Below are 27875 nucleotides of genomic sequence, written 5' to 3'. Positions count from 1 at the left end.
AAATGATCTACTAGTGTGTTGTAGAAGGACATTACTTTAGGCCATGCTTCTTGTATCGTGCAGTACTGGAGAGACCACCAAAATAGCTCCCATGGAGTTTAGCTCAGCCGGCTGAGCCAGATCGGCACGATGCTCTCGGCTCGGGTGGGCAACCCACAGATCTCTTGCTTTACAGGGAACCAGGCACATGGTGGAGTTTATCCTCAGGCCAGCTACCACTGCATGTTGGAAAGCGGATCACTTGCATAGCATTATCAAAGACGTGGTTGGAAGAGTATTGTGAGAGCGGGTTTACTAGCAGTGATGTGTCAGTACAATCAATAAATTTCCCAGCTGTCTTACGCAGGTGATACTTTGGCAAGGGCATGCTACTAATCCGGATGCTGTCTGCATCCTGCTTCCGCTAAGAAGAAAGCTATTTCTATGAAAGCTGTTTCTTTAGGAGTTTTCCTGATGCCCAGATAAAAGCACCCAAATGTCTCACTTCTTCATGAGGTTTTTGTGTAATATGGTTGTGGAGATCTAGCGTCTCATGGTCTTTGTGTGGGTTCATCACTGGTGACACTCCCAGCTCGTTTACCCTTAGGTTTTCCTAAGTAAATAAATACAAATAAAATACAGTATTTTTAAATGACAGAGCCTGGTCCACTCTTCTGTTGCACCATAGTACTTTACAGCATGTCAGCTTTTTGGTGGAGAGAACAGCTTTCCCAATTGTTTCTCAGTGTACAAAGTGCAGGAGTTTACAGGCTGAAGACCAACCAATGTGACTCTGTTGGGTGGTAAGAATACTGAGTTGCAAGATGATGTAGATTAGTGCCGACTGGCTTCCATGCTCCTTACCCTGCCTCATTCCCTCCCACATTCCCCTTGTGATGAGTGCAGTGTAGTGGTGCTGGTCTAGAGGAGAGTTCTTGGCAGGTCTCTGCCTCAGGCTGGGAAAGGGAGCACCACCACACACTCTCCCTTATACCTCACCCGCCTTCAGCATCAGGCAGGATGGGGGGAAACGGTGCTGCTGGAAATAAGGACTGGGAAATCATGGCTCAAAAGCTCTTGGGAGATCAAAATTTGTCAGTCAACTTTTTTCCATTTAAACTGAGCTCCTGGCTTGAGCTTTCTGTTGCTGGTCCAGATGCAGCTGGAGACAGAGCCTCAGAGAGTCTCTGCATGTATTTCTGGCAAAACTGATTGTGTCCCATCCAAGGCCAACTCTTGCTGTTAGGTTCTGTTCAATTCTTCCGTCTGTGACTTTGCTCCCTAGGCCGACAAAATGCTGTTTCTCTTTCTGGCTCCAGTTCGTGACACCATGTGCTGAACTTGTTTCTAGCATTTTGTAATGCAGCCCATTCCTGTGAAGAAGCCTGCTTCTGTCATTAGGCTTCAAGCTCTATTTCCAAGCCATTTTCACAGAACAGTGGTGCCATTGGAGAACACCATCTCTCTCTTCCCCTTGCACTGCCCCTCTCACACAAACTCATCAAAGCTTTTTACCTAAATGGAAGATGTCAGTTTGTTAAACTACTTCTTAAGGGAAAAGGAGGACAAAGTTTTTACAGTACAGGAATACAGAAGACCTTTGGTAGTTTTATAATGACATTCAGAAAACACTCTGTATAAAAAATATTTACAAATATTTTTAATTTCTAAGTTGAAATAAAATGCTATTCCTATGTCCAAATCTAGATTTTTCTTTCTTCCTCCATTATGCTTTCCCCTCCTCTTCTTGTCTTCTCACAATAAAGGCATCTGTTGAACGCTCACCTGCTGTGTGAGCAGTACTAAGCTCTGTGCCACAGCATCTGCAGAATGGGAGAGGTTTGCTGAGTTGATAGACAAGCATGCTCGAACCATGCTGCTCAGTGTTACCTACATATGCTGTTTGAAACAATATATTCACTTGTTGCCATCACTGCAGTACAAATCTAAGCTGTAGGAAAACATATTTCACCAGAACTAAGTGCTGCTCATCCAGCACCTTGAAAAAGGCCTTGAAGTATTCTCTGGATTGTAATATAGATATTATTTACAAAAATGTAAACCTCTGCTGTTTTTCTTTTGGTTTAGAGCCTAAACATGTAATACAAAAGAAATATTTAATGTTTCCAGAAAGGAGAGATTTTTAAATAACAGGCTTGAGGTACAGAATGTGCCACTAACAGTTAGTTGTGATGGAGCTTGCAATAAATTACCAAGTGCTCTGCGTAACCACAGAAGTCTTACAGTGCCCACCTCTGTGATTAGTTAACAGGTGTCTGAAGTGAGTGCATTGCAGGCACACACTGTGCAAATCGAACCAGCGCTCTGTGACTCGGCACCCCAGAGTACTTGGCTCTGTATGCAGAGCTGGATGCAAGCGTCTCTGTGCAGGTATACAGAAACACATGCGTGCCCGCTGTGAGCAGTGGAGACATGGGAAACTGTCCGGTAAGAGATGCCTTGTCCTTGGCAAAGAGACAATTCCTGCCAATGGAGCAGAAGTACTGGAGGTGTAGCTAGGAACTGAGGGTGCTGTTGCGCTGCTCCACTTGCTTCCGTATTTGTGACTAGAATAGAAAGATCATCCATTACTTTTGTCTGCAAGCATGTGGGTATAGGTTAGTATGACCAACCCAAATACTGATATTTTTAAGGAAGTAACACACTAAAGCCTTTGCATTGTCTTCTCATGGCTTCATGACCCAACACATGCAGTCTGCGCTGATGCTCCATATTGTTCACTGTCTATACAATGATATCCTTAAAGATAGAAGGAATCTCTTCTTCCCAATGAGTACGTTTGTTAAAATTGGATCCCCAAAATGCCAGAGTGGGTTTGCAGGCATATACATTATGCAAAAACTACGTATGACAGCCTAGTTGGCCTAGAAGCCACAAGTATTCACCTCTTGCAGTCAGCAAGAACGGCAGCGCTTGGGTGCTATAGCATTGTGTGGGGTTATAATGGTAGCACCAAGGGTACTGCTGCCCGAGGTGTGTTGCTGTGTGACGCTGCATAGCATCTTACCAGTTTCCATCGCAGTATTTTAATCCACTCATCAGCCTCTATTCCAGTTTTCGCACACAGGTAGTATGTCCTTAGTGGGAACACTAAACTGTTAAGGAAACAAACAAAGCTATTTCTTCAATTGCTAGAACAACTGGTAGTTCCTCCTAAAACTAAACCCAGCCGGCCTACACCAACAGTTGTTTTGACAGAGCACGGCAGGGAGGCCACGTTCCTGTTCAGGAAGTTAGCTAAGAATGGATTAAAGCTCTGGAAGATGCTGCCCCAGGCCCGTAAGGATAAAAGACCCACATCTGGGAACAGAAACACTACCTGTGTGACCCATAGCTATGCCTGAACGGGGAACTGGACCATACCCAAGTTCCATGGGCCTGGGTGATGATTATATGTGCTTACACAATTAGGAAAAGAAATGCCCACTAGACATAGGCCTACACCCTGCTCCTCGTCAAGAAAAAAACTTTAGCCAGTGGTGATTTGGCAAAGCCATGCAGGACTGACAGAAGCTGGCTGACAGAAACAGACTCGTGAGTTAAGAGAAAAAGCAGGGTCACAACCAGCAAGGGAGCTTTCAGAAGCACCCAGTGGTTACTTTTCAAACTTTTCTGGCTATTCTGACTTTCCCAGCAAGGTGGAGAAAGTACAGCTTTCAACTTACCAGAAACAATTGACTCTTTCCTGGGAGTAGTCAAATTGCACAGCTGAACATTCAGTTAAATCAAGTGCCCGAATTGGTTCTGTGGCCTTGAAAATAAAATTAGTTTAAAATGGGAGCACATGAAAACAGAAGATAAGGCTGGCTCGTTCATCTCCAGTGCACCAGGACCTTTACAATCATGCTAGGTTTTTCCATACAATAGCTGTAACACCTGTACTTCCTGTAATCTCAAACCAGCAAACCTAACATCAGTGCTAACATGATACGCATGATATGAACTGAGCTAAATATAATAAAACAGGACAGTCAGATTAGATCTAGACAAACAACAGAGGAGGTCTCTACCGTAGGGAAGTTTGGGAGGCAGACTGCTGAGGGTTTAGTTAATACATTATCGTGTAACTGACAGCAGCAAATCTAGCACCACCTCCAGCTCCAGGTTACAGAGACAAGGGAGTGGTTATTAGCCAGCTGTTGGAGATTTAATTAACTCCTAAGTGCTTTAAAAGAATGAAGCTGGTTAGGGAGACATGCAGAAGCAAAGCTGTAGTAGTGCTTGCAGTAGATGTGATGAGTCTGGCTGCATGAGCAGTGTGTGTGTACCCAAGTTTCTTGTGATAGGCCCAGTAGTGCTCAGGTGCAGGGATGCAGACTGTCTGTGTAGGACTATACATATCTCCCTTATGGGTTTTTTTCCCTTCCCTAAAAAATGAGAGTCCTTTGATTTGTTTCTCTGGGCCTCACACTGTTTAGCACCTCAGGAGAGACATCTCAAGTGGAAGAACAGTTTGCCCTCTGCCCAAACACCCTCAGCTGTTCCCATGTCCTTCACCAGGTGTGTGGAGGTATCTGGTGTTTTCTCACCTTTCCTTATGTTTTTCTTTGGCTGTTATACACTACACCAGAAGAAAGCCCTTTGTGCTGAGGTGTGCCAATAAATGCCATCTCAAGCCAGCAGCAAGTTGCTTGCTTGTAGGCATCTGTAATTCCACAATGAGAGTGCCAGTAAACACCCGCACTGCTGCCTGGGAGGAGGCTGTATTCCTGATAGACGCTTCCTTGCCAGGTAAGTCACAAACTTAACTCAACCGTTTGGAGTGCTGCCTTTTGAAATGTTATTCAAGTTGGCTTGAACAGAAATGAAAACTGATAGAAGGTCCTGTAAATGCATAACTGTTCGTAAGGCGTAATGTTTGGTGAGAGAAGGCAGTGGTGTCTGCTGTCATGTTAAAATCTGTTAAGACACTTGAAACAGTGCTTTGCAGAGGAGCAGAGGTTAACAGTTTGGCTGAGTTTATGAAGGAACCCGAACTGGAGGTGTTGCAAGGGTGGAGAAAATGCATAGGTATTTCTTATTTTTACTCAGATTTAAGACAGAAATGGCACAGCAACTGTAAAGACCTGCTGTTTAACACAGGTGCAGCAGGTTAATCTATGTCAGAGTGATGGGAAGGAAGATGTTTTTAAGTGAATGGCTTTCTCTGTGTTCTGTGTCACCACTTGAAAGAAAAGGATGAAATCAAGGAATGCAAAACATACTACTACTATTTGCAGAAATATTTTTATAGCACTGTTGTCTGTAAGGTTAAGTGCGAAAGCTACCAATAACAGCTGTTCTGTACTGGTAGCTTAAAATCAACTGAACAAAGCAACCAAAAAATGCCCTCTAAACAACATCTCTATAAAGCAGGCAAGACTGACAGAGCGCAGTAAATGTCTTCCAGCTGTAAAACTTACAAACTGTCTCTTGTTTAAGTCATTAGCAAAACTCTGACTCTGTTTGAAAGGTTTAGAATCACTAGGTTGGAAAAGACCTTTGAGATCATCAAGTCCAACTGTACCTGCCCACTGCTAAACCATGTCTCTAAGCACCTCATCCACCCGTCTTTGAATTACCTCCAGGGATGGCAAGTTAACCACCTTCCTGGGCAGCCTCTGCCAGTGCTTGAGAACCCCTTCGGCAAAGAGGTTTTTCCTAATGTCCAATCTGAACCTCTCTTGCCACAACCTAAGGTTTGACTCCTCTGACAGTACAGAAAGTTTTAGCTTGGGAATCTGAGATTTGGAAGCTACAGGTATGAAGAGGCTGCAGCTGCCTCTGTAGAGGCTCAAAGAGTCGAGAGAGTGTTTGATACTTACTGTCTGGTCTTTGAAATACTTAAGTTCATTCCTATGCAGTGTAAACCACCTTGTCTTCCAATTCTGAAAGATCAAGAACAGATAGCAATTGTCTTGTGAGAATTTAGTGTAATGCTGCTTAGGAAAGAAAACCTTTAATACCATTGTCTGCACTTCTGCTTTGTTGTTGCTCAGAACACAAATAGTTCCTCTTTTCTGGGGAATGCAGGTGCAGCTATTTCAGCTCTGCATTTTCTCTAGCTTCTTTGGGTGATGGTAAAATGGAAGCAAGGTGTAAGAGTTTTCCTTACCTTGACTATTTTGCCTTGTTTTATCAAATATCCTTCTTTTGTACCAAGCTGTGAAGTAACAAGGAAAGGAATCAGGGTTAGAGATTGAGCTCTGCTTTTCTTTCCCACATCCCCTACACCTGTAAGATAGGAAAGCAGCCTGTGCTTGGGGAAACTTCCCACTGCCACTTGCCTTGTCATCACTCCTGTGCTGCCCTCCCATGGCTGGATCCACACCTATGTTAAACGTGGACCTTCACTAGCGCTTGCTGAAGGTAATCTCTTAGTCTGTGCCTCCTTCAGCTTCTGGACTATATGTTTTTGACCCAGTGCAGAAAAATATTTGCTGTTACAGTTTATGAAGTACAATCAGTTGGTTGTCTCAGTGGATGTTGTAACCAGAAGTACCCGGGGGGTTTACCGGACAGTGGAATTATCCACAGAAAAGCAAGAGGCAGAGAATGTTTTACCTCAGCATTCTCTTATGTCAAACAGCCATATATTAAAGAGGAAAAACCTGTTACATTCAATGGGCATATTGAGAAATTGTTTTTTGAACTGCTTCTTTGCCACCATGAGTGACACTGGGACCTTATGACTTCTCCAGGTACTCACTGAGACTGTGCAGAGACCTCATTGTGAGACTGCTGACCTCTGAAAACCAAATTCTTGCCAAGTTAATTACTACTTGCTCTTGAAAACATACTGCCTTTTTGTTGGTTGTATGTGGAAGTCAAGTTCCTTTGGAGGACAAAGTGGAACTCGGACCTGGAGGGTTGGTTGCGAGACATCAGAAGCAGTTCTTTTATCAGCTTCATTAAACTGTTTTAATATAACTTTTCATCTTTTTCTCCAAAAATATAGTATGTCATTAAAACCTTTCCTCTCTGTTCTGAGCAATACTGTTCTGGACAAACCACCTGTCTCACTTAGATATGAGTTACTAGACGTTTAAAGTGTCTAATTACTGTCTGAGTGAGTCACAGATGTCAGAGCAGGTGGCACAAATTGATACACAGACGTTCTCTTGTTTCTCACACCCCTAGGCATAGCTTTTAACACGACAGCTTTTTACTCTGCTCAGAATTACTAGGGGTGAAAGGGTGGAGGCTCTTCTCTGTCACATTGCTCTATTTTGGGTGTAAGTCTGTGTCAGAACACAGGAAGCCATCTTCCTGCTTTAAGACAAGGTAGTTCTAAAGAAATGAAGTTCAGCTGTGAAAATACCAAAAAATCCTTTTGAGTAATTTAACTATAGAGATATAGGTACTGTTATTAACTTGGTTGTACCACACTTCAGTTGAAGTTTCCTTTTCTGAGTGTGTCCCTGCCTGTCTTGCACATCTTTAAACAGTTATTTCTCAAAAGGTCAGTTTTTCACCTAGAAATTGAGATGTTCTTTCCTTCCTTCTGGTTAGGAAGGAGACTGTATTTTCCTGACAATCATAGAATCATAGAATAGTTTGAGTTGGAAGGGACCTTAAAGATCATCTAGTTCCAGCCCCCCACCACGAGCAGGGACATCCCACTAAATCAGGCTGCCCAAGGCCCCATCCAACCTGGCCTTGAACAGCTCCAGGAATGGGGCATCCACAGCTTCCCTGGGCAACCTGTGACAGTGCCTCACCACTCTCATAGTGAAGAAATTCTTCCTAATGTCCAGTCTAAATCTGCCCCTCTCCAGTTCATACCCATTCCCCCGATCCTGTCACCACATGCCTTTATGAATAGCCCTTCTCCAGCTTTCCTGTAGGCCCCCTTCAGGTACTGGAAGGTCCCTACAAGATCTCTGAGCCTTATCTTCTCCAGGCTGAACAAGCCCAACTCTCTCAGCCTGTCGTCGTAGGGAAGGTGCTCCAGCCCTCCGATCATCTTTGTAGCCCTCCTCTGCACCCGTTCCAACAGCTCCACATCCTTCTTATGTTGAGGATTCCAGAACTGGACACAGTACTCCAGGTGAAGTCTCACAAGAGAGGAATAGAGGGCCAGAATCCCTTCCGTTGACCTGCTGGCCACGCTTCTTTTGATGCAGGATACGGTTGGCCTTCTGGGCTGCAAGCACACACTGCCAGCTCATGTTGAGCTTCTCATAGACCAGCACCCCCGAGTCCTTCTCGGCAGGGCTGCTCTCAAGCCCATAATCCCCCATCGTGTAATGAAATCGGGGATTGCCCTGAACTGGGTGCAGGACCTTACACTGGGCCTTGTTGAATGCCATGAGGTTCTCACAGCCCCACTTCTGCAGCCTGTCCAGGTCCCTCTGGATGACATCCCGTCCTTCTGGTGTGGCAACTACACCACTCAGCTTAGTGTCACCTGCAAACTTGCTGGGGGTGCACTCAATCTCGCTGCTAATATCATTGATAAAGATATTAAACGGCACCGGTCCCTGTACGAACCCCTGAGGGATGCCACTCATCACAGATCTCCATCTGGACTTGGAGCCATTGACCACTGCTCTTTGAATACAACCATCCAACCAGTTTCTTATCCACCTTGTTGTCCACCCATCAAATCCACCTCTCTCCAATTTAGAGAGAAGGATGTTGTGAGGGACCATGCCAAAGGCTTTACAGAAGTCTAGACATCCGTTGGTGTACCTGTGTCCATTGCTGTGGTTACCCCATCATAGAAATCCACCAAGTTGGTCAGACAGTACTTGTCCCTGGTGAAGCCATGCTGGTTGCCATTAGTCACCTCCCTGTTCTCCACGTGCTTTAGCATAGCTCCTCGGAGGATCTGTTCCATGATCTTCCCAGGCACAGAGGTGAGGCTGACAGGTCTCATAATATTTATAATTACTTATAATAATAAGTAATGAGTTTGTCTTGTCAGGACTACTGTCTGTTTCCTGTCAACTAATTCTCATGTTCACTGAGTGAGATAAAACATGGTAAATCCCATAGCTTTTACTTGTTTTTTTTCTGTTTAGTGTATTCCTCTGCTCACCTGTGTGGGGAGAGAGAGACTTCCCACTAGCTGTAAAAGCTGCCTGGCAAAACAATGGCTTACTGTGCAACCTGACACACAAATTGTTGCACACATCCTGATGAGCATTGTCAGAAACATGTGAGAAGTGGTGTGCTTGTTTTTTCATATTCTTGCTAATGTTACTGCTGAGATAGCACTCTAAAAGGAAGTCAACAGGAGAATAAAAACCTTTTATGTAGTCTTTCTTTGGACGGTCAGACTCACCTAGGTTAGGGGCAGACAATGCTATCCCAGTGACAGCGTCAGAGGTCTCAGTGACAACTGTGAAAGGCTTTATTTGTATCAGTAGTCGACCTAGCAGGTCTGTGTTTGTTTTACCATGGTCCTGTATTTATGAACCCATGAGGGGATGAATTACTAGTGCTATTCCATAGCTCACCCCAGCAACCATACTAAAGTCAGGCCAGGAGAAGCACCCCTTGCACCAGAACACAACTTACTGAGGGAGCATTTGGAACAAGATCGCTTTCTGTCTTTCCCGTCTGCATCGCTGTGTGAACACGGACAGACTCATAAATGGAAGGTTCTTCTACTTTTCGTGGGTAGGGATGCTTCAATACAATTAATGTTCCTGGAGAGAAAAAAAGCAGGAGTCAACCATCTGGCAAGACAATCTTATAAAAGAGCCGGTGGTAGAAGCCTGTTTGTAGACTGATTAACTTTAGCTTTTATAGGTTTTCTAATTTTAGGAAAAGGTAATAACCTCCCAAAGATTTCTGTGATACTACGTGTAAGGAGTTTTCCTCGGAAAGGGGCAGGACTGTAGGTCACATCCATGTCAGAAAACAATCAGATGCTATAAAAGAATCTCCCATACTGATAAGACTAGAAAAATATTTCTAACACATATCATCTAATAGTTTAGACTTTGTGAAGGGTATTTGCTACAAAAATTCACCCACGCGAACTACAGAGGGACACTTGCTATTGGATTGATTTGACCAGTCTCACTTCCTTGGCTTTATTGTATTGCTCAGCCTCCTCAATATCTTGGGCACTTGGACCTTGCCTAATTCCATTCCCTTATCCCTGTACAGTGGAAGTCAATTTGTTCTTGTGTCTCTGAAAAGAAGAGTGAAAACACTCTTCACTTCTTCTAAGCAGCAGGTAATTAAACCCTTTCTGCAATGCATAATAAGTGGCAAAAAAAGTCATGATAGCAACAGAACAGGACCACCAGACAACCCTCAAAGGCAGGTGCATCCTGTCCTGCTGCAACTGGCTTTCCAGTCAGGGAGTAACTAAGTAACATAGAATAAACTGAAACATAGATTTCACAGTTCCAGCTGAAATGCTGACCTACACGTGGCATACGCTTTCATTGCATTCCTGAAGATGTGACTACAGACTGCAGTTCCTATGCAACTGTGAAAACTGTACATATGGTGCCTTTTAAAAACCTTTAAACTTATTAATGCTTGCAGGGAATCACTTGACACATTAAATGCTCTTCCTGCACAGGAGGCTGGCTAGGCGGGTAGGTAGGACGCTAGAATAGATATGAGGTCCTAACAGTCATCCTGGTTTTGCCAATAATCCACTGCTTGCTGCATAAATCAGTTAATCTGTCAGAACTTCAGACAGACTTCCCAACAGTAAGTCCACGTTACCATCTCTTTTAACTGTTTTACCACAGCTCTTTCCATTTAGTAACATTTTGATTATAGTCGTTCTCTGTTCTTCAAATAAGGTCATCTTTATTGCATGTTCTCTGCAAAAAGTTGCATTTTCAATAATGAATCTATTCACTATAGTGAAGAATCTCCTTAAAACAGTAATTTTTACACCATCTACTCTCATTCTTTAAAAATATCATCACAGCATACCAAATGCCGCTCCATTTGCATTTTATACTGATCTCGTCAGCTCTTAGGGAGTAGAGATGCTAGAACTAGTAAGAACTTAGACTTGAAACCCCGAGGTGACTGAGTAATTTAAAAGTGAAATAAAGTTTAAAGTATATTTTGTAATGGAAAGGGCAACAAAGGGAAGTGGAAAAGTTGTATTTGAAGTAACCAACTGAATTCGGTTTGCAGGCAGAGTGAGTTTATGCAAATGGGATATATTCATCTTGCAATAGGTGAAAAGTCAAAAATTAGTTTAATTCTCTCTGGCCTCACAGGAAAAAAATTGCTTTATCATTTGAAATGAAATTGAGAACACCCCCATCACCAGTCTACAGAAACTACTCTTATGCTGTTGCCTGGAAGCAGACTACTGTCATCGGTACACCACGGATCACAAGCCCTGCTGCAGAACTGGGAGGACTAGTTTAACTATTTGTTTTCTAGTTAAGTTCTCCATGTTTCTTCGTCACAAAAGAGAACCATCTGGTAACTCTACAGAAGAACTAGTAAATGCTGCACTGTAGCAATATTCTTGCATGTTTGTGCATATCTTTTTCTAGGAACAAAAATTAATCTCATTGTTGGATATGTCAGCATGAAGTGACTTTGGATTTTCGTCTGTGTAGAGTTTTTATATGCTTTCAAAATAACTTAGCCATTTGCTTTATCAGTTTTTACCTAAGGTAACATGCTGACCTATTGCTTTGAAAAAAGATAGAAATATGATAGTATATTGCTTTAACATTGTTACTGAATAGATTCAGTTTGCCTGTTCGGTAACCAATCTCACAGAATGCAGTAGCCCCGATTTCTTTTTAATGATCTGTAGTTCAGAAGCAACTATACACATTACACTGCAGAAAAATAGATGCGAGTCCATGTAGCAGCTTGCTGTGGCAAATGAACCTGTAGTAAGACAAGGGTTGTTGAGCTTGAAGCACAAACCTGCAACTGTCCCAGTATGAAAGAACCACTGTGTTCCACAGAGCAGCACACAGGAGTGCAGGCCTGGTCAAAGAAAGTCTGATATGCCTCTTCATACACAAAACTAGCTCTGGTGAGACAAAACTTAAATGGAAGAGAGTGGAAACGTTATGTAGTCTATCTTCTGGTCTCTGTCTTATAAAATCCTGTCCATAATGAAGAAGGAGATGAAAAATGCTCTCAGGCTATTCTGCTTCACTCTATCATTCCTATCTCGCAGTATTTCTACAGAAAATTGCTTGTAAATGTAACAAGGAATAAGAAAAACTGGTCCAACTACTACTGTCTGAGCGAAAAGTTGCTTGCTGCTCTTCACTGTAAGGAAGTGTGGGCTAAGAAATCGCTCTGCTGCTGGCCCTTCTGCCATCCTGCTGTGCGACCCTGTGTTGGTCTGGTCCGTCTGCCACGGTGACACTTGACTCAGAGTAGGCTCTGATGAGCACCTGCCCTCTTCTTTATATATGTCAGTATATAAAAAAGAGACCTTTGACCACCTGAACCTGAAGGGACATTGCTTGAGTGCTAACTGTTTGTTCCTCTCAACTGCTATCCACAGTAAGCAAAAGTGGAAGGTTTCTTGATGTGATGTCCCAATGGCTTTTCTTATTCTGTAGCGCATCCAACCTAAAAAGGTTTGACAGAGCCAGCAGAATCTGACTAGGGAGCTTTAAGGTGACAAGTGAGCCCATCATTCAGCAGCGTGGATCCTATCCATGGAGATCACATAACACCAATGCCTTGATTACTAATGTCTGTGACACATGCAGCGAAGGAACAGTGAAGTAAGAGTTTTGCACGTCAACTGAAATCTTTAGACCATTAGGCCTGTGGGTGCATGTCTGACTTCACAGGAAAAATAGCTTACTGGCACAAAAGGTACATGTAGGACCTTCAAGTCTGAAGCACTCTTAAAAGCAACTTAAAAAGATAATGCTTTTTGAAAGATACAAGTGCCATATCAAGTGCACCACTGTATTTTTCTTGGGGGGTGAAGAGAGGCAGGGGAATTGCAAAGTAACCCTTGAATTCAAATGGCTATGTTAGAAGCCCACTGGTGTGTATTTAGTGTGTGACATACTGCATGTGCCAACTATTACTTAACTGGTCACTTGCATATCTAATTAGTACTCCTCTGAGATATTTGCATACACTTTTTACAGAGGATGCAGAAGTTTCTGGCGCTAACTTGTACTGACGCATTTTCAACTCTCACATTTGAACCTAAACCTAGAAGTGGTGCTACCATAATATGCATCTGTTTCTCCAGGGGTTCTGGTCTGCAAGTGTTCAGCTCACTTGTAGGAATCAAGTTTAATCATTTAATTCGTAATTCAGGTAGCACATTGGCTGCTAAAGAAGCCTGTGCTTTTCTCTTTCTTTTCCCTAAAAACAAGATAAATCACTGTGATGGCAGATGGCATCAGCAGGCTGATCCACTGTAGACAGAAAGTGCACATTCCCTTACAGGAAAGAGGAACCGTATCACTGTAGACTTCTTCCTTGGACGAAGAAGAGTGGAGCTAAACAATTTCAAGTCACTTTTTCATCTGCTCTTATTGGGGGAGGGAGGGTTCAACTTCATAGATAAGCATGTATTTTCTCACCCAACGCCCTACTTTGGTTTTGCCCTTTTTGAGAAGGTTCTGCTCCTCTTAGTACATGCATATGTTGAAATGCTTCCTCTTGTCTCTGCGGAATCAAAAGAAGCTCATAACCCTGGTTAGCAAAACCCTGTAACCTTGCGTGTCGTTTGTCTTTGGAGTGCCTGAAAGAGTTTTTGAAGAGGAACATCTTGGATACTTCAGGTCAATACAAATGTGAATTTCTGAAGAGGAACACTTTAGCAGTACATCTACCTGATAACACATGGGAAGCTTCTTTTACTCAGGTTTGCATGAAGCATGACTACAAACGTGGCCATACAAACATATGGCTCTCCTTACCTGTTTCACTTCCAATTAAAGGCTGATTTGCAAAATGCATGACTAGTTCCTTCAAGCTAGAAAATTCATTAAATCCAAATTTGAATGAAGTTCCTGTATGCTCAATGTGGAAGTGTTTCACGGAATCTTTTCCCCTAAAATAAAAAAGGGAAATATGTCAAGGCATAAATGCCAAAGGCATTTAGCATGTACAACCCTTAAAAAGCCGCTTCCACTACAGGAAATCTGTCCCAGATCACAGGCTGAAAATAACTCTCCTAGCAGTAGTACTACTGCCATTATTGTTCCTCCCTAATAACACATCTGAGACTTAGATTTATTACGAAAAATCTCACTGCTGCTTTACAGGTATGAGATGATGAAAGCCTGGAAAGGACAAGTTAAATTAACTCTTGCAGCAATCAGTAAGAAGACTTATAAACAAGATTTCCAGCCTTCAGTCTCAGCAGGATGACATCCCTTCACTGCCTAGGCTTTAGCCTCCATACTGTACCTGTATTATATGCCTTACTTTTTAGGTAACATCCTAGTCTCATTGTCAACGTTTTTTGTTTCTCTTTCAAAAAACAGGCTGCCTCCTTTTTGCACCCAAACAGGGATTTAATAACCTAACTTTAGATACTTAAGGCTTTAGAGTTTGTCTGCTTTGTCTCTGTTTTCAGATGAATGGTTCCTCTATGGTTGGTTGGGTGCTGTCAAACATGAACCAGGGTCCTCCTTCTCTCAGGGAAGTAACAGCACTTGTTTGTGAAAGCTGATGGTATTTAGAGAAGCGTGCAAGGTCTCACTTCCTGGACATGCAATTATTTTGATTTCAGAATTCTGTGAAACACTTGGCATCTAAGTATCTCTCCTGTGAAAAAGTTACTTCTGTTAATTTCGCTAGCAACCAAAATATTCCAGAGAAAACTTTGCCTCAGGAAAAATGTATGTAGCCAACATACTGAAAATATGCTGAAAAAATGGATTTATAATGTTATCTTTACTGTTTATTGTCACTTCCACAACGGATTATAATTTTAAACAGGTATGTAAACAAACATTTATCTTTGAACACTAGTCAAGTACACTTTGAATAGTACTCATGATATTTAGAACGTACTTCTGTTGACCTCTTGCATGCTTTGTGCTACAGCCAGCTCAGACAGAACGCACACAAGCCAAGTGCAGATGCCCTACATGGCAAACAGCTGCTATGACTCTGCTGGAAGGACTCAGTTTTCATCTTTTCCTTTCATTTCACAAGAAATGTAATGTTGCAATGAGAGCAACTTCTACTTGGTTTCCTAGTTCCTTTTTAAAGTTGGCTAATTTAGCCAGGGGAGGGGATTTCAGGCAATACGTGATGTCTCTCACTGCTGCCTTCTTATAGCTGTCAATAAAAAAAACCCTTAAGGGCTGTCTCTGAGCACAGTTTCCTTTTAAAAGGATCTATAATAATGACTGAAGTCCCTTGTGAGGCAGAGGCAGAAAGTATAGTAAAAGCTGTAAAAGAAATTTTAGGAGAGAGAATGACAGGTAGAATTGCTAAAATTATCCTTCATACAAAAATGTATCAGAACAAAATTGAATTACTTATTCTAAAACAAAGTTTTAATATTAGTCAGGAAAATGGAAAGGAAAACTGTAGAGTTAAACAAACACTAGAAAATTATTAAAACATTTTAAAATCAAATGTAGTATTTCAAGGGAGCTGTACCATCAAAACCCTCATGTAACAGAACAAAAGATCAAACTCTAGTTCTGGATATTGAGTTCACATGGAAATGCAGTAAATTACTCTCGTTCCTACATGGAGAGCCAAACAAAATATTGGAACTGGTCTGAAGTAGACTCTCCTAGATCTTCCAAGGATAGAATTTGTTAAAGCAGAAAACTTATTTTCATTAACTAACACTTCAGCTTTTTTTTCCTATTAAAAAGACAACCATATAAATTTTATTTTATTACAGTATGTTGTTTCCTGAATGCCCTTCGCAACTAGCTTCAAGGTATATATCTTTTTTTTAAAATGGTCTGAAGGAGATTATGACAAATAATGTTTAGTTACGTTTTACAGTAAAAAAATATTAAGCAGCAAGACAATGATTCATTTAGAATGGCTTTTTTACAGAAAGCTATTACTTATAAATGCTACTATTCTGTTTCACAAGACTGGCACTCAATTCAGTCATTGCTACTCTGAATACCCATTTTTAAACATCACCTTCCGATCTGTCAGGCAACCCCAGAAGCTCCTTGTATAAACAGTTGTCCATAGCAGTAATAATTTCAACAGGGTATGTATAGGCACGCTTGCTCCTGGGTCTTCTATAGGAGTTGCAAAGCAACTCGTATTTGCCTTTTATACCTCTGGGGAACAAGGTATGTGCAAATTTCACTTTCCTCTCTTTCCAAGTGACTACACTTCAAATTACAGCAGCTCCTAAATACACAGAAAGGCACAATTTTTAGGGCATTTGCTGTGTTTCTGTCTACTAAGGCTGTGAATAACTGGCATCATCATATGGATCAAAGTGACTTTAGCTTAAGAATTTACTGTGATTCAGATGAGCTGTGGTCACTACTCATACAGAGGCTCAGTTTGGGGCAGAAATGAGCTTGAATGCACTAGCTTAAACTTTCATTGAAGAGGCTTAACGTACAGTTGCCAAAGGTTAAGAATGTATTTAAGGTCACTTACCTCCATTCAGCTGAGATGCAGCAACTACCTTGTGTGTTTAATGCAAGCATCTTTCATATTGCCTCTCTAAATTATTCTTCCTGGTAGAGTCCTTAAATGCGACTCAGTAGCGAAGTAAATACTCAGGCCTGGAAGCTACTTGTGCTCTCTAATGCCTGTGTCCTGAACTAATGTAAATTGCCATCATTCTGATGACTTCAAGGCTGTGATGTCTGTCACTTAGGAAATATTGTTCAAACCAGTCACGCGTTACTGGCTAAAAATGAAGTTTAGCCCAGAGCGAGTAAAACCATCCAAGAAAACAATTTATTGTCCCTTGCATGACAGTTCTTAGACAGTGATCCAGACACTGGTGAAGTTATTGCCTATTAACTGGTATGTTCACTACTATCCTCAATATAAAGCTTTTCAACCCCCCCCATCAGGTGTTTCTTAACCACTTACAACTGTCACACAAGTTTTTACCATGCAGACTGGACACCTACAGGCCATCATGATGAAAAAAAAATCATGGGATGATGGTTTTCATCAATAAGATTAATTCATTGTTTGAAAAAAACAAGAGAAATTTCCAAATCCAAACCAAATTTTCTGGTTTTCTTCTAACAAAGCGTCGTTTGGCTGGATTACACCATTAGGAATACACATTTAATTACTTCAAGCCCTACGAAGAAATCTGCAGTCATATCAATGCATGAGACACACATGGGAGTAAGCAAAGATTTTAAAACTGCTAGCTGTGCAGCGTGAGATAAATTCACTTCTGTCCATTACACACCTTACAGAGAGGGAGTACAAATCTTCTCTTTCATTACTCTTCCTCAAGAGGTAGCTTCCATCCTTCCCGTTGGAAAGCAGCAGCGCTTCCGCTGCATGGCGAGTAAGGTTATCGTGATACCACCTGGGAAAGACATAAGGGGTTGAAGCATCATTTGCTCAGCTCTTAACTGGCAGCTTCTGCTGTGTCATGGAGCCAAGTTAGAGAAACAGAACGGACTGCAACCAACACTGCTACAATTCTAAGTTCCCGTCCTTCTCACAGGCAGAGGCACGTTGCACAGAACCCCTTTCATCTGCCTCCTTTTGGCAAGCTCAGAAAATTGTTAATTTTTTAACTACAAAGTTGTGTACCCACAGCTGGCGCTGCTGAATCTACAAAGCCCTGCAGATTCTGCTTGCATGAGCAACAAATCACCCAGGTCTGTGCTGGTAAGGTGAAAGCAATTTTGGGGGGTATGTAGAATCCTTTGTCTATTTTCAGAATCTGTACTTCCTGACAGATCTACACACTTTAGTACGCTTCCTCTTTTGGGGCAAATGGGCAACACTTAAAATTCCCCACAGACTCTTCATTTCCCGCAACTCGGTTCATTTGCACCACTAAGATCTGCAATTAAACATGTGCCTAAGCTTTAAATTTTCATTTGAAGCAAAATGTTTTTAGAAGAATGAACAGTGGAAGGCAAAAGGCTAACTGGCAGAATTTGAAGTGAAAATCTAGGAAATCTTGCCGTTGCTTCAGCTCGGCCATACGTGGTCTGGACAATGCAGGAAAACATCTGAACACCTGCTTTGTTTAACTTCAGTTAAAACCAACTTTATTAATTTTTTTTAGTATGAAAAATTCCATGAAGAACCCATAAGGAATCCCATGGGCAAAAAAATGCTACAAAGAAGATTATTAAATGTTGTTTACTGCTTCATTTCCATCAAGAATGACAATAGAAGCACCTGATTTCTTTCAATAGGAAAGGATGTCAGTAGAAATGATCCTGAGACTGAACGCAAAAACTGGCTAGAGCTATGAAAGGCTGGAGTGCCAGTCCTGTAAGATGCAGGTATTAACAGCAGTTACATACACACCACAACCTCTGCTGCAGGAGGAGGAAGAGATACTGTACCCAGGGCACAGCTCTGCAAGGAGCAAGCTTCTCTCCTTGTCTGTATGCAGAGCGATGCCAAGCCTCCTTCCCTTTCCTTTAAACTATGTGTGCCTGTTAGTTTTTCAGCCAGAGAAATACAGTTTGACTGAAAGCAGAAGTGTCTTTACACAGCACCTTCCTGCATTTGTATCATGGCAGTCTTCAAACTGAAATGAGGTGTAATCGTATACTCCTTCTCCTTATCCTTTCATCACAAGTTGCTACTAAACTGGGCATCTCCCATGAAGTACTAATTCTGAATTTAGGTGGCAGCCTATTTGAAAGGCCAACTAGCTGACAAGTTGATCTGTGAGAAACTCCAGAATGTTAACCCTGTGGAAGAGAAGACCCATGTGAAACTCAATACAGGGAGAGCATTGCTGCTTTGGCTCTAGAATGTGCTCCGTGGGTCATCTACACAGTAGAATAAAATAATCATAGAATCATAGAGTAGTTTGGGTTGGAAGGGACATTAAAGATCATCCAGTTCCAACACCCCTGCCATGGGCAGGGACACTTCCCACTAGATCAGGCTGCCCAAGGCCCCATCCAACCTGGCCTTGAACACCTCCAGGGACGGGGCAGCCACAGCTTCCCTGGGCAACCTGTGCCAGGGCCTCACCGCTCTCATAGTGAAGAAATTCTTCCTAATGTCTAGCCTAAATCTGCCCCTCTCCAGTTTATACCCATTGCAAATACTTAAATAACACATAATGAATACTTCAATATCAAAATATCATCCTTTGAAACACCTGTTAGCCAAAATCTGCTTTGGTATGGACTGCCCAAGTAAGTAATAGCCAAAGGTCAGATCTGTCCTGATGCGATGAGGATCTTACAGCACACATGCTCAGCCAGACCTACAGCTGAGAAGGCAACACTGTGTTTTGGGTGGAATTTCATAGCAGTATTTGTCTCACTTCTAGGCTAAAAAAACATACACTGAGAAAACCTCTAAGTGGTCATTTTCATAAAGGCAGTGTATTCAGTTTGAGGTTGCTTCAAAATGCAGTTACCTTATTTCCCAAAAGCTTTTTACTATGATTTTAAAATAGGTGTGTTTAAATATACTCTCTCTTTACATGTAAAAGGACAGTGACTAATGAAATTTTACCACTAAGTAAAAAACCATAACAGCAGCAACAAAACCCCACCCAGTTAATTGGGAAAACAATGTTGTTTTAAAGTGCAGTTTTAAATCTTTGCTGACAAGGTTGCACCAGTCTTCTTGCCTATATATGCTGTCTCAGACAAAAATCCCTCAAACATTACTGTGTTCCTCTTGCTCAGCTTAAAAAGTAGAAGTGGATAGAAGACAATAACACAGAGCATATCTTGGGGCATATCTTGTATACTGGGCTGTTTCTGAAGGTCCTTCCAAAAGTCATCTTTATTTGACACAACTTATAGACTCTTGTATCCACTAAAAATAAATCCATATATATGCCCTGTACTTTGATACTTGTCAGACTGAAAATTAACAGTACTGTAGAAAATGCCTGAGTTTCCTGATCCAGATTTCTCTGAACAAACACAAGACAAGAGGAAAGTGCTTTACTGCTTGAGAGCCACTTCTGCTGGGTGGCCTTGACCTTGCATATGCTCTTGTCTTAAATGCATACAAAGATCTGGCAGGTTTTCTTTCCTAATTAGTTCATTTCTCCTATAAAAAGTCCTGCATGCTCCCCTTTTGGGGGCTCCTTCTCACTGATTTGACTAGCGGTCTCAGTTCCAGGGTTTATAATTGCTGTTCTTTATCCACTCCTGTTACTTCAACTTCATCCTGAGTTACATTAAATCTCCTTATCCCATACAGGTTGGCATATTTGGGATGGGAAACTCACTCTTCAGATGAAAGCATCAATCTCAAAACGTTCATTTGTTGTTTTCTTTAACAACCCTGGATGTTTTAAAGAAAATTGTTAAAGAAAGTTCCTGTCTATGTCCCCTGCAGATCAGACAGCCCTTAGCTTCGGAATCTGTCATTTCTAATAATGTTGTTGACAAAGAAACCATATGGATATTTTGCAAAACATTTCTGCCTGTGTAACTAGGGAATGGTGAATCAACCCATAGGTTTATTCATCAGTATATATATTACATTCATAATCTGTGTGTATATATATATTATATTCATAATCCATCAGATGGATTAACTGTTTAATAATATCAGAATACACAAGAAATACAAACGCTCATCCCTGGTTAATCCTAATATAAATGTTGAGTCACTTGGATAATTTTCTTCTCAGCCATTTCTACATGCAAATTGCATAACAGTAGAAACATTCACTTTTCTTCCTCATGCAAAGGAAAGATAGCTAGCGCTAGAAGAGAGGACAGCTAGTTGTTCTGACTGCCACATGGTTTTAGTGTCTGGAGTGATAACTCTGAGATACACCCAGCTATCAGCTAAAGGCAGTACGAGAGGTCACACTGATTTTATGTGTCCTGATCAGATTATGTTCTCAGATAGTTACAGCCTGAATAGAGGCTGTAGAAACTGTGTGCACGTAGAGTCAGGCAATTCAAAGTTCCTTCTCTGAAGCAGGAAGAAGATTCTCGGTATTCAGCTGGGTGACCTCCCTGCTCCCTTCCTAGAAGCTCCCTCCCGTATCGCAGTAGGTGCAATACTGCTTGTGCTTCTCGGTGGGTGAGCATCCCCATGGAAAGCACCTCGGCTACCTGAGCTGCAGGAGCCAAGCAGACACAGCACACCTAATTCGTCTCTCATCCACCTCTGAAAGGGAACAGGGATCCACATTAGAGAGGAGATGGTCTAGATGTACTCTCAGAAGGACTGGTATTTTAACACCCCATCCCTGGAGGTGTTCAAGGCCAGGCTGGATGGGGCCTTGGGCAGCCTGATCTGGTGGGAGGTGTGCCTGCCCATGGCAGGGGGGTTGGAACTGGATGATCTTTAATGTCCCTTCCACCCCTAACTATTCTATGATTCTATGACTCTATGATTTATTAGATATCCTTTCAATATGTTGCACTGAAACACTCACACACTTTGTTGGAATACAGGGGTGCAATTTCATAGGAAAATAATTTAAAAATAGAAATACGAGGAAGTAACATCAGCGTATCCAGCATTAAAGTTCATGTCTTCTAACTGTAGGCTTTCACTAGTTCAGCTTCTGCTTTTCACTTCCATTTTCTCTCCCCTTCTCTCAACTGCCTTTGTTCTGATTATTACCTATTTCTTTCACCCACTTTCTAACTGTTGTAGTTTTGCCCTTGTGTACTTTAGAAACACAGATGAAGAAAAAAATTTTATGACCATTTGCTCTGATCCAGTTCCTCAATTCCCCAATTTTATCATCATCTCATCTAGGCCTGTGGCCTAATTTCTCTTCTGTTACTAAAGCTCAGCTAGCGTGTTGTTCAGTCTTACAAACACCGTCTGTCATGGTTTTATCAAACCTGGAGCTGGAGGAACGTAAAAGCTGTGCGAAAAGAGATGACAAAGAATGCTTGGACTGCAAAAGAAAAAGGCTACAAAACTTGTTTCCTCTTGCCCCGTTCCTTTCACCTCCAGATGATAGTGTTGCCCGAGCTATGCTATGCTGGAATGCAAGCTGTGACACTAGACCAGCCTTTCGTTACTCGGATGACGAGATATTCCACATTCTTATCTCTTGCGCAAATAATGTGAACTGCAGTGTGGAATTCCCCGGGCTCACACCACAGTGTATAGGTTGTCCTTTTAGCAGTAACAGTAATAAATGCAGTTGGAAAAAGGGTTGACTCTGGGAATAACCAGAGACCTTCAAAGAAGAATTACAAAATCAGTGTCCTTTTCTTATAAACCAAGATGCTTATGTCCCTTTCGACAAACTTCAGTGCTCCTTTATGCATTCTTCGGTAGACTTAGGGAAGAAGTTAATGAATGAATGAGGTAGCGCATTTTTAACATGTTCCAATTCTGATCTTTCTTTTCATTAGGCATTAATTCTACCTATAAACACCTTGACAGACACTTTGTAAGTGAAGCTGACAGTTATGTGAATGTTCACTCTAAACTCTCGATTGTTTGAACATCCAAACTCTCCAAATAAATATAACCTACCTACTTCCCTCAGATTGAATGAAATTTTTTTTTTTAAATAAAATAAAATCTGTTACTCTTGCTTTCTTTTATTGTGATGCAGAAGGTCAGAAAGTCCATCTTTACTAATACTAAGGCTCTGCCAAAAAAAAATTAAATCTGATAAACAGCAGTAGATATATCCACATATTTCAGTGACTGTGATTGTCCCTGATTATAACTGGGACTGTTAAATCTTATTTCTTGATCTTTTTTTTGTGACAGATGAGATACTCCTAGAGCAGGGGTAAAATAAAGATGGGGTTCATATATCCTGACTTTTTTTTCCCTCCCGCACACCTTCCTCTCAATGGCTCCAATAGTCTCAGTGTAATTATAGGACCACTAATCTAGACCAGTCCAGCAAACATCAGGTCCTTCACACCTAGCAGGCAGTCAGAGAGGTTTTACACTGTACACCTGTCTAGATTGCTGTCAAGTTTCTGTTTTGATGACCAGCTGACCTGGTAAACTCTGAGGACATCCCAGTACCCAACCTCCTCTTTCTTAAAAGCAATGAAAAAACCCTTCCCATTTCACGCTTCTTCAAACCTTCCCCAACTTCTTTGACTTTTTCACAGTAAGCAGAAGCTGTAAAATAACGTGCTTCAGATTCACCCCTAAAGGTACACGAATGACGAAGTTGTTCCTCACTTGAATGACCCTTGTGTCCTTTGGTCTTTACTGTGGCAATGATGTATGGTCCTCGCCAGACTCAGGGTCTCGGTTCTGCTGGATACTGTGTTGGGTGTCACACTCAGCACTGTGACAACATCAGGCATGGCCACTAAGATGATCAGAGGGCTGGAGCACCTCTCATATGAGGTCAGGCTGAGAGAGCTGGGCTTGTTCAGCCCAGAGAAGGCTCTGGGGGGCACCTTATAGCAGCCTCCCAGTACCTGAAGGGGCTATAGGAAAGCTGGGGAGGGGCTCTTTATTAGCGAGTGCAGTGATAGCATGAGAAGTAACAGTTTTAAGCTGAAAGAGGGTAGATATAGATTAGATATTAGGAAGAAATTTTTTAATGTGAGGGTGGTGAGGCACTGGTACAGGTCGCCCAGAGCAGTTGTGGATGCCCCATCCCTGGAGGTGCTCAAGGCCAGATTGAATGGGGCTTTGAACAACTTGGTCTAGTGGGACGTGTCCCTACTCATGACCAAGGGGGTTGGTACTGGATGATCTTTAATGTCCCTTCCAACCCAAACCATTCTATAATTAAGTTTAGGATAAAACACCCTTGTGCTCACTGAGAATTTAATGTTACGGTCTGTAGAGAGACACACCTACTTCTCACAGCTGAAAAAGTATTTACAGTAAGAGATCTTTTAGACTATGCTACCAGAATGTTTGATGTGTGAGGACTTCTTTTTCCTCTTTAGAAAAAACAAAGAAAAGGAAGAAAAATGGCTTTTGTACTAGCCAAAAAAAAAAAAAAAGGCCTTTGTTTAATGGTTTTCAGGCAATCTCTGCTTAGCCTTGCTTATTCACTTTTAGTGCATTCAACTCAACACACTGCCCTGAAGGAGATGCTTAGTATTTTGTGGCAAAGCGAAAAGTTTAGGTTCTCCACTGAAGTGGAAATAAAATAAAGAAGCCACAGCTTTGTAGCCTTTTTGTTTGTAGCCTTTCCTTCTCACTGGTACCACGCCAGGCTGCAGTCCTAGAAGATCATCTATGTGGAGAAAATCCTTGCCGAGAAGTAAAGTTTTTATAAGCACAGATCACTGGCATACAGCAACACAGGCCATATAGACTAAATCAATTCAACTCTGGTAACCATGTTTCCTACAGCAGCTTCCACTCTTTCTTTCCCCCCTGTAGATACTTCTTTAGGATGAACGTAATCTTACAGATGCAAAGGAAAAGTATAAAATGGGAATTCTGGGTACCACTTAATTTCATATTTCTTAGATGCTTAGTAACAGGCATGAATGTGGGAAAATATGTGCAGTATGACAAATGTAATTCCAAGTCCGTTTGTTGCACTCCAACTTCTTCACTAAGTGAATTAACACAAAAATAAACAACGAGTTGGTCCTTATCTGTAAGTTCTCAGGAAGTGAAAAAGCCTTACTTTTTTAATCTATTCTTTTTGAATGCAAAGGTAACACCAGAGGCTTTGCTGCCACTGACCTTTTCCTCACTGACCTCCCCATGCCCACCTCTGCCACTCCTCCAGCCCACGTTTCTTCTCACCCACAGCAACGCTGCCAGTGAAAAGCCTTCTAAAACTAACTGGGAGGCCAAATGGATGAGCCACTTTGGACAGGGAGCAAGGCCTGTTGCAACCTTCAGCCTCCGTTTTTGCTCCTTGGGTTTTGCTTTTGAGTGAGGGTGACGTCCTCACAACACCTGCGAACCATCTGCTGCTCTGGCTGCCAAAGCCCACAGATCCCCGGGGAAACCTGCTGCATCCCAGAGCCCAGCATGGAGCGCGGGGGATGCAGCCTGCTGGGCCAAGACCCAACCAAGCTATAAGGAGCAGGGTGAGGGGACAGCCAGCCCTGAGGAGAAGCTCTGGGCTTGGTGCTCCCTTGGGAAGCAGGTGACATTTGTGGCACAACCTGGCCTCTTCCTCACCGAGGGGGTTTTGACATTGCCAAGCCTAACTCTCCACTGCATATGAAACACCTGCCATGCTCTAGTTTTCCCAACTATCACTTGTTTTTCCCAGCCATCTGCAGCATGCCAGCATCCTCTGTATGTGGGAGCTGGCTGGTCCCTTGCATCCTCCACGGGGACGAGGCAGCAGGATCCGCAAGGGTCTGCACACTGCCTCGGGCTGCAGAGTACTTGCCAGGCTCACAGAATCACAGAATGACCTGCGTTGGAAGGGACTCACAAGGATCATCAAGTCCAATTCCTATCCCTGTGTAGGACAACCCCAAAATACACACCTCATGTCTGAGAGCATTGTCCAAATGCTTCTTGAATATTGTTCAAGGCATGGCTGGATGGGGCCTTGGGCAGCCTGGGCTGATGGGACGTGTCCCTGCTCATGGCAGGGGGGTTGGAACTGGATGATCTTTAAGGTCTGTTCCAATCCAAACTATTCTATGTTTCTATGATTGTCAGGTTTGGTGCCATGACCACTTCCCTGGGGAGCTGATCCAGTGCTCCACCACCCTGAGTGAAGAACCGTTTGCTAAGGTTACAGAATCATAGAATGGTTTGGGTTGGAAGGGACCTTAAAGATCATCCAGTTCCAACCCCCTTGCCATGGGCAGGGACACGTCCCACCAGCCCAGGCTGCCCAAGGCCCCATCCAACGTGGCCTTGAACATCTCCAAGCATGGGGCAGCCACAGCTTCCCTGGGCAACCTGTGCCAGTGCCTCACCACCCTCCGCGTGAAGAATCTTTTCATAATGTCTCATCTAAATCTTCCCCCTTCCAATTCAAAGCCATTTAACACTCGTTAAACAACGCCCGGGTTATCTTATCCCCCCCTTTGTTCCCAAACGCAGGACCGAGCTCTGCCAGCTCCCCCGCAGGAGCCGCCGCTCCCGCTGCTCACCCCAGCGCCTCCAGCTCCCGCTCCAGCGGCTCCCGGCTCTGGCTCATCGTCCCGCCGCGGCCCCGCGGCCGTCTGGGCTGCCGGCTCCTCCTCCCGGGCAGCACCTCCCGCCCTCTCCTGGGCGGGCAGCACCTTCCTCCCCCGGGGGCAGCATCTCCTCCCCGGGACGGGCGGCACCTCCCTTCCCGGGGCGCAGCATCTTCCAGCCTCCCTGGGCAGGCAGCGCCTCCCTCCCCGGGGTGACATCTCCCTCCCAGGGGCTTTTGGGGGCATCTCCCTTTCCCGGGTGGGTGGGTGCAGCATCTCTATCCCCCGGGCACAGCATCCCTATCCCCCGGCAGCATCTCCTCTCCAGGTGCAGCATCTCCATCCCCGGCCGCGATGCCTCCCTCTGCCGGGTGGGCAGCTTCTCCCTCCCTCCCCGGAGCGCGGCATCTCCATCCCCGGCTCAATACCTCCCTCTCCCGGGCAGGCAGCATCTCCCTCTCCCAGATGCGGCATCTCCCTCCCCTGGATGGGTGGCATCTCCTCCCCCGGATGCAGCATCTCCTTTCCAGGGGGTTTTCGGGACACCTTCGTCCCCGGGTGCGGTTCCTCCCTTCCCGGGAGGGCAGGATCTCCTCTCAGGGTGCAGCTTCTCCATCCCCGGGTGCAATATCTCCCTCTCCTGGGCGGGTGAGATCTCCTTCTCTCCCCCGGCTGTGTGGCTTCTCCTCCCCCAAGTGCAGCATCTCCATCCCCGGGCGCTATACTTCCCTCTCCCAGGCGGACAGCATCTCCCTTCCCCAGGTGCGGCATCTCCCTCCCAGGGGCTTTTTGGGACCCCCCCAGCAGCGGCACCCAGCGCCCCCAGGGCAGCCGGGGGAACCCGGTGCGTGCCATGCCTCACCCATACTGGGAGCGTTTTATTTTATTCCCAGAATGATTAATATATCCAGTTACTTTAATCTGTGTGTCCCAGACACTCATATTCTGAAGTGTTTCACATGTGTCTGCTTTTCTCTTGCTCCTCACTTCTGCCAAAGTGAAGAAATCCGTGGAGGTTTCTGGATTAAGATGAAATCTGTGTTTATTCTGTAAGCCTTGGCTGTTAAATTGAGGTCCTGGAGCGCATCCAGAGAAGAGGAACGAAGCTGGTGAAGGGGCTGGAGAACAAGGCTTGTGAGACTTACAAGGAGCAGTTGAGGGAACTGGGGTGGTTTATCCTAGAGAAAAGGAGGCTCAGGGAAGACCTTATCACTGTCTACAACTGCCTGAAAGGAGGTTGTAATGAGGTGGGTGCTGTTCTTTTCTCCCAAGTGACAGGCAAGAGGAGGGAATAGGGATAGGCAATATGAGAGGGAACAGTCTCAAGCTGCGCCAGGGGAGGTTCAGATTGGACGTTAGGAAAAGTTTCTTCACTGAAAGGGTTATTGGGCACTTAAACAGGCTGCCCAGGGAGGTGGTTAAGTCACCATCCCTGGAGGTGTTTAAAAGATGGGTGGATGAAGTGCTTAGCGATATAGTTTAGTAGTGGACAAGTGTGGTTGGGCTTGATGATCTCAAAGGTCCTTTCCACCCTAGGGGTTCTCTAATTCTAGGAAATACTGTGCTCAACCGACACCAAGAGTCCTGTGGGGTTTGTAGCTTGCCCCCTGGAGCACAGCTCTCTGGGGTGTCACACCACCGCTGAGGACAGCTGGCCTGAGAAGAAGGGCACTGCCTCACCACAGGTCGTAGCACCCTAGCACCAACCAATGCCATGATGATTGCTAACCCTCTCCATGTAGACTATAAAGAGATCATACTGTGTCTCAGAAACAGTACTGGGAACATAGGTTGCTG

General features: G+C 43.5%; 1 protein-coding gene across 2 annotated transcripts; it reads right to left on the bottom strand.

Moving 5' to 3' along the window:
• Window positions 1-789: 789 nt before the first annotated feature.
• Window positions 790-26193, bottom strand: DAPP1 (dual adaptor of phosphotyrosine and 3-phosphoinositides 1). Of its 2 annotated transcripts, XM_054064627.1 has the most exons (9): window positions 26052-26193; window positions 17300-17422; window positions 13839-13972; window positions 9505-9635; window positions 6095-6142; window positions 5805-5867; window positions 3666-3751; window positions 3008-3095; window positions 790-2546 (listed from the first exon to the last, which is right to left on the bottom strand). In XM_054064627.1, exons 1-9 carry the CDS (start codon window positions 26096-26098, stop codon window positions 2496-2498), a joined length of 771 nt encoding a protein of 256 aa, XP_053920602.1. In that variant the 5' UTR covers window positions 26099-26193; the 3' UTR covers window positions 790-2495. The 2 variants fall into 2 exon arrangements, with proteins under 2 accessions (XP_053920602.1, XP_053920603.1); XM_054064628.1 differs by lacking the exon at window positions 6095-6142.
• Between the last annotated feature and the right edge of the window lie 1682 nt (window positions 26194-27875).

The sequence above is a fragment of the Cuculus canorus genome, chromosome 4 (genome assembly GCF_017976375.1).
Source record: "Cuculus canorus isolate bCucCan1 chromosome 4, bCucCan1.pri, whole genome shotgun sequence".
Classification (NCBI taxonomy): Eukaryota; Metazoa; Chordata; class Aves; order Cuculiformes; family Cuculidae; genus Cuculus; species Cuculus canorus.
This window is presented reverse-complemented; position numbering and strand designations above follow the sequence as displayed.

Coding starts and splice junctions, on each gene's coding strand:
- DAPP1 (XM_054064627.1), bottom strand. CDS start 26,098: ATGAGCCAGAGCCGGGAGCCGCTGGAGCGGGAGCTGGAGGCGCTGGG. Junction 6,143..9,504: donor TTGTTCCAAATGCTCCCTCA/GTAAGTTGTGTT, acceptor GTTACTTCACAG/CTTGGTACAAAAGAAGGATA. Junction 3,752..5,804: donor AGTATTTCAAAGACCAGACA/GTAAGTATCAAA, acceptor TTTATTTTCAAG/GCCACAGAACCAATTCGGGC.